Source organism: Rhinoderma darwinii, chromosome 12 (genome assembly GCF_050947455.1).
Source record: "Rhinoderma darwinii isolate aRhiDar2 chromosome 12, aRhiDar2.hap1, whole genome shotgun sequence".
NCBI classification, from domain to species: Eukaryota; Metazoa; Chordata; class Amphibia; order Anura; family Rhinodermatidae; genus Rhinoderma; species Rhinoderma darwinii.
Window position 1 is genome coordinate 62,420,957 of NC_134698.1, and position 17,775 is coordinate 62,438,731.

General features: G+C 40.1%; 1 protein-coding gene across 2 annotated transcripts in view; it reads left to right on the top strand.

Moving 5' to 3' along the window:
• The window catches only part of LTK (leukocyte receptor tyrosine kinase), a 143,716-nt gene that overhangs the window by 81,462 nt on the left and 44,479 nt on the right, over nt 1-17,775 (top strand). For both annotated transcript variants that reach the window (XM_075844933.1, XM_075844934.1), the window contains 7 exons: nt 716-850; nt 3,331-3,477; nt 3,994-4,094; nt 4,499-4,656; nt 7,549-7,643; nt 8,219-8,317; nt 9,549-9,726. In XM_075844933.1, the coding sequence (XP_075701048.1) occupies nt 716-850; nt 3,331-3,477; nt 3,994-4,094; nt 4,499-4,656; nt 7,549-7,643; nt 8,219-8,317; nt 9,549-9,726 (913 nt within the window). The remainder of the gene's footprint in view (nt 1-715; nt 851-3,330; nt 3,478-3,993; nt 4,095-4,498; nt 4,657-7,548; nt 7,644-8,218; nt 8,318-9,548; nt 9,727-17,775) is intronic.

The window sequence follows — 17,775 nt, forward strand, 5'->3', positions numbered from 1 at the left end:
GTGGAAGAACTTGACTGCCCGCACAGAGCCCTGACCTCACCTCCATCCAACACCTTTAAAATGAACTAGAACTGAAATTGCGAGCCAGGCCCTCTCATCCAACATCAGTGTCTGATCTCACAAATACTCTTCTGAATGAATGGGCGAAAATTCCCACACGCTCCAAAATCTTCTAGAAATCCTTCCCAGAAGAGTGGAAGCTATTTTATCTGCAAAGGAGGGACCAACTCCATAATAATGCCTAAGGATTTAGAATGGGATGTCATAAAAACTCATGAAGGTGTAATGTGTAGGTGTCTCAATACTTTTGTCCATATAGTGTATATATCTTCAAAAATATGGTACTATACGCAACTTAACAAATTTACTTTTTGAGTGCCAATTGGTACCAATTTTTCATATGGTTGTGGGCATGATGACTACCAGATCACTTAAACCATATACAGTAACGCAGTGATTTGTATCTTGTGGCATTTCAGCAACATCTGAGATCAGGGTGTGCAGATAGTTGTCATTTCATAATGTGGGCAGTCGCAGGTGGCAGAGCATTGCAGTAAAGTAAATCATAGCCCTGCGATAAATACTAAAGATTTGACTTGTTCTATTTTGGAGATAATAGTCTGACCGTCATGATTTGTTCTACTGTATATATCATAATACACCAATTTGAAATTGTGTTTATCCGTATTACAACACTACTGCCTTATCGCTTCAGGTTATAAAGAAGATTTATCTAGATGTCCATGGGATTCATCATTTCTATGTAATAATGGGGAATGTATTGGTCAAGTAAAGGTGTGTGACTTTCAGACAGACTGCCCAGGACGAGATGATGAGGGGTCAATATGTGGTAAGTGTCCCTATGTCAGACACAATTTTAAGGGTAATAGAATTGTGTCCTTCATCTGGACCAAATGTTTATATCTGAGGTTGATCTCTATAGTCAGGTGTGTGTTTTTTTCCAACATATGCAACCGAGTATATGTTGTTTTTTTTAAAGGAGCTAATAAGAGAACTACTTTTATGACTTACCTTAGACAGATCTAATCTAATATCTTACTGTTTGCTCATTAAACAGTACAAATCTGAAACAACCATTGGTTTAAAAAGTCATTGCTGACTCGGTTCAATTACCTTCGATCTCTCAGGAACAATTATCTCTTTTGAATGCCCCCATTTCTCCCTTGGAAGTTTCCAAAATAATTAATCTATCCAAAGTTAATAAATCACCTGGGCCTGATGGCTTTTCTAACAAATACTACCGTGCCTTCAATTCAATTCTCTCACCCCACTTAACCTCAGTCTTTAATAAGGCGATGTATGAGGGCAGTATGCCCCAAGAGATGCTTCAAGCCACGATAGTGATGATCCCTAAACCAGGAAAATCCCCTACAACCCCAGTTAACTTTAGACCTATTTCCCTTCTTAATTGCGATACTAAACTTTATGCCAAACTTCTTGCTATCCGTTTATTAGATATCCCGCCTACTATAGTACACTCTGATCTGGTTGGTTTCATAAAGGGGAGGCAGGTTCCTAATGGTACACGACGAATAATTGATCTCATAGCTAGGGTAGGACAGACTCGAGCGCCTTCTCTACTCCTTACCCTGGATGCAGAGAAGGCGTTCGATAGAATCCACTGGGGTTTTGCTTTTTCAACCTTGACTAAGTTTGGATTTATGGGAAATATATTTAAAGCCATACAAGCTCTGTATACATCGCCTACTGCTAAGGTCCTTTCTAATGGTTTCTTTTCTACTCCCTTTCATATTACCAATGGGACTAGACAGGGGTGTCTGGTATCTCCCCTGCTATTTACGTTAGTGATGGAACCTCTCGCAGAATCTATATGCTCTAATTTACTTATTCGAGGTATTCCTGTGGGGTTTAGACAACATAAGATTGGGTTATTTGAGGATGATATTATTTTAACTATTACTGATCCTTTGCCATCTTTGAGGGAAATATCTCATATTATTTCAAGTTTTGGTTTCATTTCTTATTATAAGGTGAACGCCTCCAAGTCTCAGATACTTGGGCTCTTTATTAACTCTGCTTTAAATCCACTTTTTGGAACAAAGTTTTCCAACTATTTTCGGCGGTTACAAGGATACCCATAGCTAAGGATCCCGCCTTGGCTATCCTGTCATTGGAGATTGGAGAAAGTACCGCCTGTTTTTCGACGCCTAGTGTGTCATGTTCTGCTCACCGCCAAACTTTTAATAGCTAAAGCCTGGAAGTCCTCGACGTCCCCTACATGCAGAGAAGTCATTGCCAAAGGGTCAACACATTGCATATATGAACGTCTCTTCTATCTTAGGCAAACTAGATATGCTTCCTTTATTGCCTTCTGAAATCATTGGATACTGTATAATAAAGTGGCAGTCGATGTTGCACCTGTACCGTCAGTTCCCCCTCCTTCCCCTTCCCTTCCTTCCCTTTCCTGATCGCTCCTTCTTGGTTAATTGTTCAGTTATTTGGATATGATTGGACCTTGCTATCAGAATTAATGTGAAATAGGTTTTCCAATGTAACGATTATTTGTTCCAATTTTTTGTATTTGAGAAACTTCAATAAAAATTGAATGTTGAAAAAAAGTCATTCCTATGGATCTGATGGACATTTCCATCAGGATGCGACGAGCCTTACTTTTGGCTATACAGCAATGCCTGTTCTAAAAGTGGTTATGAGCAACATTTGCATTTACCGATCATGTTCCCAATAACGATAATCATTGCGGTGGCAAGATCGATCATGATCAATGTTAAAAAATAATTTTAGCGCTGATCTTTTTCTTTATTTACACTGGCCAATAAGAGTTCTGAACGATCGGAAAGGCTTTCTATGGAGCCCCATGATTACTTGTTAAGGCCACTGCTCCTTAAGGTCCTATTACACGGGCCAATCATCAGGCAAACAGGCGTTCATACGAACAATCATTTCCGATCATTGCCCTGCGTAAAGAGGGCAACGATCAGCCGATGAAAGAGCAAACACTCATTCGTCGGCTGATATGCTTGTTTACGCAGCAAATAAAATGGTTGCTAGTCGGCAGCACATTTCCCTGTGAAAACCCGGAGATGTGCTGTCGACATAATGAAAATGTATTTTGTCGATTGATCGTAGTAACGTTCGCTCGTCCCCATACATAACCAATCATTGCTCCTTGTGAAAGAAGCAAACAAGCGCCGATCAACGAGCTCGTCGATCAGTGCTTGTTTTTATGGCCCATATCGGGCCGTGTATTAGGACCCATACCCCAGATTGATCCATAAGAACTGTACTGCTGTGCATCTCTAATGTTTTTTTTTTTTTTTGTGTTTTCAGAAAACATTCTACCCATAGGGGCTCATTGCACCTTTGAAACAGGAATGTGTGGCTGGACTACTAACATCACAGCGGGTGATCATTGGAAACACACAAACTCTGGTCAGATAAATCGTGGAGATAATGTAGATGTAGTGGATATTGAAGGTAATGAAAAGAAAAATGCCAGAAAAAAAGAAGAGTAACCTTATTAACATCTGGGCAGTCTTATTGATAACTTCATTTACAAGGACTTGACTTCTAAGTTATCTGTCCAAATAGCAGAATTTGGAAGATGATAGGGACCATGGTGCCTTAGAGAGTCCCTTAATGTTATTCTATGTAACAGGGTATCCCGTTGCTGGAACCTCCATAGGTCACCCAGCAGCAAGTGTTTAATTCCTCTACAGCGCCACCACAGGGGAAAATGAAGCATTACACCGTTCTTTTTTTAATGAATAGAGGTAGTGAGTCCTTCATAGCTGGAAACACATTTTGTAGCCATTCTCTGTTCTGAGAACTCCGAATTCTCTAATAGGGTATTTAAAAATGGGTTATCTAACCAAAAATACTAAGGTAATGGTCTACAGTTTACTATCATGCTTCAGAGATTCAGTCTACAATATGGACATTTCAGTATTTAAAACACATTTTCAATGACCTTTTCATCTTGACCTTTTTTAGGACATTTTCTCTACCTACTAATAGAGAGTGAGCATAATGATAGCTCGGCAAGTGTGTATAGTGACAGTCTACCCCCTGTGGTTACCGAAAAAGCCTGTCAGGTATGTATGTCCTTTGTGCTGCTAAAATTCAATACAATTTGAGTAAATCTAAATTAAGGAAAATTTGGGGTGGTAGTTTTATAGAACTTTGATGCAAGAAAGTGGAACTTACGTAGGTGAGAGAAAATAGAGAAGGTCCAATGGAGAGGTCAAATCTCACCCTGCACCCTGTTTGAATGATGCCATGCCCTATAGGGTCCAAGAAAGCAATGTACACATTGCTAGGCCTTGTAGAGCCTGTTATTTTTAAGTTGGGTAGCAGAGCTATGTCCTTGGAACCACATTAACAATCTTTTATTTCTAGCAAGGTTGACAACTTGCTGGAATGCCAATGGGCATTCACAGATATCAAGAACCTCAAGAAAGTAATACTCCTTAATTAAATACGCTTTCTTTCATTTTAGTTTACTTTCAAGTTCCTTGTGTATGGAAATTTCAATGGGTCCCTAGCAGTATATGCCCAAGAAGAAAACACCATGAAAAGTTCTAAGCTATGGCAAGAAGATGGGACACGCACTGTTTGGTCTACAGCATCGATGATGATCCCCCAGTATATTAACAGGTTTGAATATTATTCCAAAACCAAAAATTCATTTATAAAGGTTTTTTCATTTGTTACCAAGCTCCACTTGGTTGTTATGATCTTATATAGACTGAGTTTTTATTTTCCCTAATTAGAGTAGCGCATATTTTTTTGTAATTTTGAAGAATTTATCATATTTATTTCTAAAAATTGGATTGTCAAACAACTAAGGATTTGTATATTATGTATGGCTTGTTTTTGGCAATGAGCAGCTTTGGGTCTATTAGATGCTTGTTCTACTTCTCCACAGACGACTCTACAAGGTCATTTACCTTTCCAAATTCTTGCCATTTGCCACAAAAGTGGCTTGCCGTTTGTTTACCCTGACTCCTTAGCTTCTGAAATCTATGCATTAGTTATATGACTATATCCTTGGTAAAAGGGAATGTCTGGTTTCAGCAAATTAAGGTTATTTTTTAGATTAATAATAGTTATACAACTTTCCAATATACTTTCTGTATTTATTCCTCACGGGTTTCAAGATCTCTGCTTGTTGTTATTCAGTAGGAATATTCATTGTTTACTTCCAGTGGATACAATTCTGTCCATGCTCATGTGATGGACACACAGGTGCACGGCTCAGAGCTGTGTCTTCTAACGATCCCAGCACCTGTGTGTCCATTACATGACCATGGACAGAATTTTATCCACCGGAAGTAAACAACCAGTGTTCCTACTGAATAACAGCAAGCAGGGATCTTTAACCCCTTCCCTCTTTAGCCACTTTTGACCTTCCTGACAGAGCCTTATTTTTCAAATCTGACATATCTCACTTTATGTGGTAATAACGTTGGAATGCTTTTACCTATCCAAGCGATTCTGTGATTGTTTCCTCGGGACACATTAGACTTAATGTTATTGGTAAAATTTGGTAGATACATTCAGAATTTAATTGTGAAAAACACCAAAATTTAGCGAAAAATTAAAAAAATTTGCATTTTTATAGATGTAAATGTATCTGCTTGTAAGAAATTTTTTTATATTACACAAAATAGTTGCTAATTAACATTTCCCATATGTCTTCTTTAGATTGGCATAGTGTTTTTTGTAACAGCCTTTTATTTTTCTAGGACCTTACAAGCCTTAGAACTTTAGCAGAAATGTCTCCAATTTTCAAGAAAATTTCAAAAGGCTATTTTTTCAGGGACCAGTTCAGTTCTGAAGTGGCTTTCAGAGGACTATACAACACAATCCCCCATAAATCACCCAATTTTTAAAACTGCACCCCTCACAGTATTCAAAACAGCATTTAGAAAGTTTGTTTAACCCTTTAGGCGTTTCACAAGAATTAAAGCAAAGTAGAGGTGAAATTTACATATTTCATTTTTTTTTTGCAGAAATTAATTTTTAGTTAATTTTTTTCTGTAACACAGAAGCTTTTCTGAGTGAAACGCAACTCAAAATTTATTGCCCAGATTTTGCAGTTTTCTTAAATACCCCACATGTTGCCCTAGTGTGCTAATGGAGTGAAGCACAGACCTCAGAAGCAAAGGAGCACCTAGAGAATTTTGAGGCCTTCTTTTTATTAGAAAATATTTTAGGCACCATGTCAGGTTAGAAAAGGTCTTGTCATGCCAAAACAAAGGAAACACCCCCAAAAATACCCCATTTTTGAAACTACACCCCACAAGGAATTCATCTAGGGGTGTAGTGAGCATTTTGACCCCAAAGGTGTTTCATAGATTTTATTATGAAATGTTAAATACTTTTGTGTCAAAAAAGACAAAAGTATAATAGGTGTGATACCTTTATTGGCTAACCATAAAAGTTCTATATGCGGCTTTCAGAGCGCAAAGGCTCCTTCTTCAGGCAATTTACAAATGAATGACTTAGAAAAAAAGCACAACATTAAGATGTTACACAAAGACAATTAGTACATGAAGTGATACATCATTAAGATAAGCCGGGGCAATAAAACTGAGGTTATAGGGGTGATGACTTAGGAGTTAAGGCATCTGGAGTCAGTCTGATGGGGGACGTGACGTGTGTCCATGTAGTGGCTCATAAATCCTGGTGTTAGATTGAGGCCTTGTGTCAATGACTGGAATTTTATCATCATCTTGAATTCCCAAATTTTTCTTTCTCTGTTGTTTTTAAAATGACCCTTCAGAATAGATTTTATTAGAATTTGGACATGAAAATATTTTTTTTTTTACAGTTTTCCAATAAGATATCGTTTTAGCTAAAAAAAAACAAAAAACTATTTTCACAAGGAATAAAAAAGAAAAAGCCCCTTAACATTTGTAAAGCAACTTCTCCAGAGTATGTAAATACCCCATATGTGATCATAAACTGCTGTTTGGGCACACGGCGCTTAGAAGGGAAGGCATTACAGCCACCAGCGTATACGCCGGATGTCGGTAAGGGGTTAAAACTGTGAGGAATTAGTACAGAAAATATATTGGAAAACTGTATCACTTTTAATTATACAAAAAGTAATATTCCTGAAACTGCACAACCCCTTTAAGGCACTTCACACTTATTACAAGGCTCATGTTAATGGCGTTATAATGCTAAACTTTTCACTAAGCAACATTAATGCTGCTGTTTAAATACAATCTGATGGTTAGGACCACATTCCTGTCCTGTAGTACTGATTTTATGGACCGCCATTAGGAGGGTAGATTGATTAGTTACACTTGTCTTTAGACATGGGAAACATCCGCAGTGATCTTTGTATATCCCAACCATTTGAATGGATGTATATGAGCAGACACAGTCCATCTTGCAGCCTTGGTCCCCAAGCGCTCAATCCTAAAAATTCCTCTTCTACCGTCTCATTAATGTCAATATCTTAAAACGTATGTGGATGTTACTCCATTGATGATTTATCTTCGCGTCTTTCTTGAGCACTTTTTTGTATTCCATCAGATTCCACATACAACTGTTGGCCACGTGGGGTTGGAATTCATTTTCACACATCATAGTGGATAATGTCACTTTTTCTGCTGACTGCTTTCATTCCGGTAAGTCGTGTGGAGCTGTGAGGTGTGATAATCATCTGGACACTATTTTGCTTGTACAGTAATTGCTTGGAAATGACTTTTGGATAAGATTTCTTGGTCTGGTTTGTCTTGGTGAGTTCCGCCTGTTCAGCGTGTACTATTGATACCTTTTCTCATGAATTCCATAACTTAGGCCCCATTCACACAAGCGTGAATCTCGTCCATGTTCTGGGCGTTGAAACAACGTACAGCATACCGCCCTATTGATCTCAATGGGGCTATTCACACATGCGTGAGTTTTCACGCAGCGAGTGTCCGTGGCGTGAAACTCACTGCATGTCCCATATTGGTGCATTTTCGACATCCGTGTTCTGTCCATGTTTTACGCATCAATTACATAAAAAAAACAGTGCTTGCGATTGCGTGATAAACACATGCCACACGCAAAGCACACTAATGCATAACGCAACGCACGCGGACAGATTTTGCGCGTGTTTTGTAAATCTGTCACGCTGGTGTGAATGTAGCCTAATACATAGAGCTCTAAACTGCAGGCACGTCTAAGCTTGTCGGTATGTATTTTTGTATTGTGCTAGGAAGAATAGAAAGCAGTTCTGGGGAACAGGATGGATCACATAAGACAGACCATTGGGAAGATGAGATCCTAAGCCCTTTGTCAGAACCGATTTACACAGGTCGGTATTCAAGATTGCAGATATTTTTCTACAAATCTAAATTGTATTGGTCCTTTTTATTTTCTTCATTGAGTTGAATATAATCAACAACAAACAATTATAGGACTCGGTCATGTCCGTTATCCAGAATTATATTCTTTGGAAGCACTTAAAATTGATGATACTAATATTTTAATTATTTCACTCTACGGTAGCTGCAAAAGATCTTGTTACATTTTTATAAATTTAACCCCAAGGTCCACGGAAGAAAGCTTTTCCGCCCACATGAAAGACGTGGGTGTAATTCATTCCACATATTGATTCTTATAGTGTATTAAAATACTTCCAGCCTCAAGCCTATTCCCTTTTCACAAGTCCTGGACACCTCTGTCAGACTCGTCATACCGTACTAAATAATCATTAATCACCCCAACTTCAGAGCGACTTGGCGATCGCAAACGCAGGCAAAGTTCTTAAAGCAATATTGGATCTCTCTCGTAATTGAAACAACTATTTATATGCGAATGCTGAAATACTCGGAGTCTGGGTTAATTGATGATGGATTAGTACTTTCTGACCAGTAAGTTTGATGGGGGTGTCCTGGACCTGGGATAAAGGGTTTAAGAAGGTAAGAAGGCTGAAAGAATTTATTATTAGAAATCAATATGTGGGATTAATTTCACCCACATTTAGCTGCTTACATATAAATCTGGACTTCTGATGATGCGTTCTGGAGGATTATACTTTTGTTATAATACTACCTTGGTGGACGCCTGCTCAGTGGTTAGCATGGTATCTTTGCAGGATCGGGAGTTTGAATCTAAACAGGGCAACGTCTCCTTAAAGTTTGTACTATATGTTGCTCCTGTTTTAGTTTTCTCCAGATACGTCTTTATAAAGCATTATGAAATATATTAACACTAAATACAATAATAATTGGGTCGATCGATGGGTCGATCGATTGGTCGATCGATGGGTCGATCGATATGTAAATACCTTCACTAGTCCTCATTTATGGCATTATTTTCTCGCTTTTTTTAAAACAAAGATACAATTATTCATATATTGACTTGCATAACTTGTAGAAAAATGCTGAGGGGTCTATTTAAAAAAGTGGAACATTGGTCAAATCATCCAATCAGATTTCAGTTGTCCCTTTTCCCAAGTCGTGAGATAATAACCATAGTTTGTAATGCTTTCACCTTTACATTCATAAGTTCCTCTTATTCCTTTATTTATTGTCTGTACACAGAAGATGAGGAAGAAATGTATTGGAGATTTTCAACATGTGGCGCCAGTGGACCTAATGGTCCAACACAGATGCAATGTAACAACGCTTACCGCAACATCAACATTTCTGTGGTTGTTGGAAAAGACGGTCTGCTTAAAGGAGTCCAGATGTGGAGAGTGCCATTTACCAAAGTGTACACGTGAGTAGAGACACCATCACTTATATATGACAGCACCGTACGAGGTCTTCTTATCTACAAGATGTGACTATGGCTGCTTTTAACTCTTCTTAACATGTTTTCCTCCATTCTTAAAGTTATTATGCACAATCTAAGGCTTAATGAACAGATGTAAAATATAAGGCTTTTAGGTCAGGTACCATTTGATATCTGTTAAAGATCATTTTATAGTGATGGAAAGCAGGTGAGATATGATTGGAAGTCCATATCATAAATTGAGCACTCTTTGAAGTATTTCTGAAGCCCAAAAAAATCCAAATTACAACCATTGCTGTGTTTTAAGTGCTTAGGAATGACTTGTTGGCTAAAAGTCCATCCTCTGTATGGCTTGGCATTAGTTGGTTAAGCTTTTTGTATAAGAAAAACAGAACTAGACTGGTAGCTCAGATGACACGGGTGCAAACTTTTCTTTAGACATGGAAAGCTTTACCTTTCCATTGGAATAATTACAAATTGGGCCACAGTCACTAATAGAATTCATCTTACCATGGGCCCACTTATAGGAACACTCTGGGCAGAAGTTATACATTGTGTTATACCTAGTGCAGGACTGCGTAGAGCAGTGCATTCCCTCTCTGTAATACTCTGCCCCCTAAAACACTGTTATTGGCATATCGTACATCATTTTAGGTGTTGTTAGAGTCTTCCTTTAATCATTTTCATAACCAACAAAAAGAGTCAGTACCACACCATTGCTATAAAACATATACATTGTATTGTTTACAAAAACATTTTAAAAGTATATAAAAAATTTATCAAAGATGATTGCCGCAATGTGTAAGATAGAGGCCAGACAGCGCTCATCTAGAACAGTAATAAATATATACAACATACATGTATGTAAAATATCAAAGTACCACAAGAAGGGGGGTTTTAACCCCTTCCCTACATTTTGACGTATCCATATGCCAAAGTCGGGTAGGGGAAGTATGGAACGGGCTCATGGAGTGAACCCGCTCCATACGATGCCGGTGTCGTCTGTTTTAACTCGTTAAATGCCGCGGTCAATAGCGACCGCAGCATTTAAATCGTTAGAAAGAGGGGGGCGACCCCTCTTACAGCTCATCGCGACTAATCTAACCAGTACTAATCTATCATCAATTAAGGGAGTGATGGATGCTTTGGCTGCTTGGGGGCCTAATGAAGGCCCCCAGGTCCGCCATCTTTGTGCCCCGATTAAAGGCAGGGCTTAATAGAAGCCTGTCAGAATGACGATATATTGCAATACATTAGTATTGCAGTATATCGTGCAAGCGATCTAACGATCGCTGGTTGAAGTCCCCTAGGGGGACTAATTAAAAAAGTAAAAATGAGTAAAATAAAGTTGTTATTTTTTATGTTAAAAAAATGTTTTAAATTAAAAGATCAAAAACCCCCCTATTTCCCATTTTCCCCCTAGAGCATAGTAAAAAAATAAAATAAACATAATTGGTATCGCCACGTCTGTAAAAGTCTGAATTATTACAATATATCATTATTTAACCCGCACGGGGAACGCCGTAAAATTGTAAACCCCAGAATCTCTTTTTTTTTGGTTACCTCATCTCCCACAAAAAATGAAATAAAAAGTGATCAAAATGTTGCATGTACTCCAAAATTGTAACATTAAAAACTACAGCTTATCCCACAAAAAATAAGCCCTCATACCACTTAATCTAAGGAAAAATAAAAAAGTTACGGCTCTCAGAATTTGGCGACACAAAATAAATGTAATTTTTTACACTTAGGTTTTTACTTGTAAAAGTAGTAAAATATAAAAAAATATATATATATTTGGTATCGCCGTAATCGTATTGACCCACAGAATAAAGTTAACATGTTGTTTTAATTGTACAGTGAATTCCGTAAAAACGAAGCGCAAAAAACAATGGAGGAATCGCTTTTTTTCATTTTCTACTCAACAAATATTTTTTTCCCCGTTTCCTAGTACATTATACGGCAAAATAAATGGTGCTACGAAAAACTACAACTCGTCCTGCAAAAATAAAACCCTCATAGGACTATATCGACGGAAAAATAAAAAAGTTATGGCTTTTGGAAGGTGGGAAGGAAAAAATGAAAATCTGAAAAAGGGCTGCGGCGGGAAGGGGTTAAACTCCAAAATCAGAATAAACAATGGATAATCAATCCTGGGATATCTACAGGACTATAGGGTCAAGCAGCAATATTGACCTATTAACAATAGTAAAGAATGAAGTAATCATTGCATAATAGCAAATGCACACACTCAAAACCGTATAGGTGTATAGAGGAGTAGTGTATACGCACTATCAAACCCAACCCAACATAAAAAAGGCATAAAGGGTGTAAATCATCCATGCAAAATAGCAGCTGTACTGAACAAATAGATACATATATCAAAGCATGTATATGATTGTTGAAAGCTTACCGATGAAACAATGTCTGGCTGTCTGGCGTCACACCCCGACGCACGTTTCGGCAGGAAGCCTTTATCTGGGGGGGGGGGGGTGCTAGAGAGTCACAACGAGGTGAGCCAATGAAATTGTAATACTAACCCATGATAATGACAGCAGCTGATGCCTAACGTTTCGTGCATACATACAGTTCGATGTAAAAAAAAACAGGAAGTAAGTGGATGACATCAGACGTCGTGACGTGCTACGTGTCATGCGTCAACGCGAGATCCAGAAGGAGAATAGTGGTGATGTCAGACGTCACGGCATATTATCTGTCCCGTGTCTGATACATCATGTGATCCGGGAATAAACCCGGTCAGCACGCATGCGTTAAGAACCAATCCGGTTCATAATATAACCACGGTAACCCACCATATGAGACGCTTGGAGAGAGGGAGAATAATAGGGTATGTTCACATGGGCTATTTTCAGCAGTTTTTCGGGCCGTAAACGTCCCGAAAAACGGCTGAAAATTCGGAAGTAGAACGCCTCCAAACATCTGCACATTGATTTCAATTGGAAATACGCCACTCTGTTTCGACGGGGCGTTATTTTATGCCTCATTTTCAAATGACAGCGCGTAAAAAGTTTCAAATGACAGCGCGTAAAAAGACGCTCCGTAAAAAATAGTTCATGTCACTTCTTGAGCCGTTTTTCATTGACTATAGAAAAATAGCTCCTAAAACGGGCTTGAAAAACGCTGCAAGAAACGCTAGTTAATTAAAAAACGGCTGAAAATCGGAGGCTGTTTTCCCTTGAAAACAGCTCCATATTGACAGACATTTTTTGGTAAGCGTATGAACATACATAATATACATAACATACTGTACATAATAAGTCATCTAAATAGACCACATGCATCTTCAATTGGATTTATAGAAGCACAATAACGTCATTTGCATAGGTGCTTAATAAATACCATGGTTTATAGACATATCTACAAAGGATGAACATAAATCATAAAATACATGTATAGATCAAAAAATATATATATCTATAATCTATCCCTAGCCTTTCCCTGACCAATATAAAAAGATAATACCTCTGACGATTGTGCAACACCCTAATTGTATAATAAACCTCAATACAATGGTGAAATATATGTGACCGAAAGTGTCATTTGTGCAAAAACTGATCAAAAAGAAAGAATTCCTCTCAGTGTACACCAAAAGTGGCAGATAAAGGGTTATGTATAAAAATATATATACGTATATGTGCACATCTACCTCATACAAATACACAAACACACACATATATTGTGGGTGAAACACACCTTTAGTCATTTTGGCTAGGAACCATTAATAAGCAACTGCAGAGAGAGACCCTGTACCTATGTCAATCAAAATGTCATTGGTACGTTTCCCCCACCCCATGTGCTGCCTGTAGCTAAAATGCCTCTGTAATCCAGTCTCACATGCCGTCACATTACCATGCTCCTGATGTTTATCTCCTGCTTGCGTTAAAGAAAATGTGTCGCAAATTGAAAAAAAAAAGATTCTATTTTTTACGTTTTATTTGGGGAATGTTTTCTTTCTTCCACAAAGTGGGAAGTATTAAAAATTAAATAATAATTTGATGTCTTTTCCTATGTTGGCCACCAGAGGGAGCACTTATTAGAATTGCAGCAAGGTGAATCAGGCAAAGCAACCTGACTCACAGCTGCCGTAGATGTGGGAGGAATAGTCTTCAAATTGCTAAGCAGTGCCGAGGTCCATTTTAAGGCCTCATTTACACGAACGTATTATACGCGCGTGCGACGCGCGTGCTTTGCACGCATGTCGTACGCACCTATATTAGTCAATGGGGCAGTTTAGACGATGCGTGAATTGCGCTCAGCGCGTGTGCGCAGAAAAAAACTCACGACATGTTCTATAATCGTGCGTTTTTCGCGCACTCACGCACCCATTGAAGTCAATGGGTGCGTGAAAACCACGCATGCCGCACGGAAGCACTTCCGTGCGAACTGCGTGATTCGCGCAAGAGCTGTCAAACTCCTGAATGTAAACAGAAAAGCACCACGTGCTTTTCTGTTTACAAACATCCAAACGGAGTGTCAAATTCGAGATGAGCGCACCGAACTTCACCGGGTTCGGCCAAACTCGTTTTGACCGAAACCGGTAAAAAATGTTCGGGTACGCGACGTCAGGAGACAGTCACTGTCCACGGTGCTGAAAGCGTTAAACTGGTTCAGCACCATGGACAGTGACTTCCGCTCCGAAAATCCATGAACCTGTAAAAAAAAAAAGACGTTCTGACTTACCGATAACTCCGGTCCGACCTCCCGGGATGACAGTTCAGTCAAAGTGACAGCTGCAGCCAATCACAGGCCAAGCACAGGCTGCAGCCAATCACAGGCTGCAGCGGTCTCATGGACTGCGGCGTCATCCTGGGAGGTGGGGCCGGATGACAAGAGAGGGACGCGTCACCAAGGCAACGGCCGGGAGCCCTGACTGGGGGAAGCAGGAAGTTCTTGGTAAGTATGAAAGTCTTTTTTTATTCACAGGTTGGTGTATATTGTGTTCGGCATTCACTGTCGAGGGTGCTGAAAGAGTTACTGCCGATCAGTTAGCTCTTTCAGCACCTTGGACAGTGACGGGCGTCGACTAGCCTCATCTCTATGATGGCGGCTGCGCGAAAATCACGCAGCCGCGCATCATACACGGATGACACACGGAGCTGCCAAGTGCCTTTTGCGCGCGCAAAACGCAGCGTTTTTTGCGCGCGCAAAACGCACACGCTCGTGTAAATGAGGCCTAAGGGTATGTGCACACACACTAATTACGTCCGTAATTGACAGACGTATTTTGGCCGCAAGTACCGTACCGAACACAGTGCAGGGAGCCGGGCTCCTAGCATCATAGTTATGTACGATGCTAGGAGTCCCTGCCTCGCTGCAGGACAACTGTAATCATGTTTTCAGTACGGGACAGTTGTCCTGCAGAGAGGCAGGGACTCCTAGCATCGTACATAACTATGATGCTAGGAGCCCGGCTCCCTGCACTGAGTTCGGTCCGGAACTTGCGGCCGAAATACGTCCGTCAATTACGGACGTAATTAGTGTGTGTGCACATACCCTTAGAGTGATTTTACAAACGCTAGCTGGCAGCTGCTATAGGACACACCAAAAGGCTGAGAATGGTGAAAGTCAAGAGGGAAGACCCTGTGGTGAATGACTTTTCAGTTGACAGGTTCACATGGCGGGTATTTGATGCATTTTATGGCGCATTTTACGGCGCTTTTTACGCGCCATAAAAGCTAGATTAAGCTTCCTATTTACATCAGTGGGAAAGCGCACCGTTAGTATATAGAAAGCGCTTTTTTCCGCAAGCTTTTTTTAAAAAAAACGTTGCGTAAAAAAGTGTCGAGTCAATTCTTTGGCACGTAAAACTCCACAAATGTTCCTATAGTTAATAGGAGTCATAATTATGCACAAGAAAGCGTAAAATAACGTGTAAAAAAAGCCTGTATTTTAAAAAGCGCGTCACAAGAAACACTAGTGTATTCGACATATTTACACCTCGAGTTTTTAAGCGCCGTGTGAACATGCCTTAGGGAATTATTTTTCATTGACGTCTAGTTTATATTGGGGCGCAGGGAGGAGACAGAAGTCTGCTGTAGGTGAGTATAAGATTTTTTATATTACTAACTTTAATTTTTTTGGGGTTTTGCAGATTCTGCTGGACCTATTGAACTACGTCGTAGATTAGTTGGACTACTTTGATGATCTACGTTTTTTTTTTTTAAATAAAATGGTGAAAGAGGGTCTAATGGTGTAGTTCTTATTTCAATAAAAAAAAATTATCTTATACCTCTGTGTTTTTTTAATACTTTATTAGCACCTTAGTAATGGCAGTTGTCTGTTTGACGACGTGGCTTAGTGTTAGGCCTTATTCACACGAACGTGTCTGTTTTGCGCTCATAAAAAACAGTGTTTTTCCTGCGTTGCAGTTCCGTGTGACATCCGTGTACGGCCTGTGTCATCTGTATCTCACACGTTTTTTACGTCCGCAAAAAAAACTGAAGGAGGTGGGGATTTTTTTTCCAATCATTTCTTTAGCAACTGTTGCGTGAATCACGAACAGCACACGGATGTGCGTCCATGTGCTGTCCATGATTTTCACGCACACATTGACTTCAATGGGTGTGTGATGCGCAAAAAACGCACAAGAATAAGACATAAAGTGAGTCTCACGCAGCGGACACACGCTGCGTGAAAAACACTGAATGTAACCATTGAATTGCATAGGTCCGTGTGACGTCCATTATTTTAACGCGCGTAACAGACGTGAAATATGCGCTCGTACGAATAAGGCCTTAGCCAGTAAAAAGACTAGCACTAACCCCTCATTATTACCCTGGTACCCACCGCCACCAGGGGAAGAGCCTGGTACAATTCAGTACCCAACCATCTAGAGAGGTGGTCGGGCACTGGGGCGGTCGCAGGCTGGTATTATGAGGCTGGGGAGGCCAAAAAAACGTGCCCCTTCCCACCCTTGTAATGGTAGGCTGCGGCAGCTTTATTGTATCTGGCTGATTATGAAAAACATGGGGGGACCCCACGTCGTTTTTGTAAATTATTTATTAATTTTAAAAAAAAATACAGAATACCGTGCCCGACCATCGCTCCAAATGGTCGGGTACTGGATTGTACCTGGCTCTTCCTGATACCCCTGGTGGTAGTGGCAGTGGGTACCAGGGTAATAATGGGGTAATAAAAATTCCCCCACAAGACCCTCTTTCACCATTCTATTAAAAAAAAAAAAATTATCGCACCCCCATTGAAGTAGTCCACCAAATCTGCGATGTAGTCCAATAGGTCCAGCTGAACCTGCAGAACAAAATAAATAAAGTTAGTAATATAAAAAATAAAATATCTTATACTCACCTACAGCAGTCTGCTGTCTTCTCCCCTGCACCGCAATAGAAACTAGAGGTTAATGAACTCTAGTTTATATTGTGATGCACGGGACCTAGAGATCTTCCAGAAATATTAGTAGTTATTAATAATTCTGGCGTATCATGGAGAAACCCCCCCCCCCCCACAGATATAGCCGTTCTGCAAACGCACGCACACCCCCACACACACGCTCTGCAAACCCCGGCATCCACACATACACACACACTATGCAAACACCCTACCCCCGCCGACAAGCACTCCCACACAAACCCCCGCCAACGCACACACCCCCAACACCACAAGCACTGTCACACACTCCCACCCCTACACGCACCCCCCACACACTTGCACACACCCTGCACACCCCTCCATCACACACAACCCCCCATACACACACGCACGTCTTACCTGCCGGTCTTCAACAAAATGGCGTCGGCTTTCTCCCTACAAACCAGCTTCTATGCTGGTCGGTGTGATCTGCGCATGCGCAATTCAGTCAGAACAGCAGAAGCTTAGGAGATCTGGTCGGCTCCTGACCCTACGCTTCTATGGCCTGTAGCTGCCATATTGCATCTGTGTATGTGTTGTGAAGAGACATACCCAGGCCTAGCAAAATGAAAACAGTGCTGCCCAAAGGTGGGCAACATAATTAAAATAAAAATTAACTACTACTACGCTATGGTGGCATCACCCCGT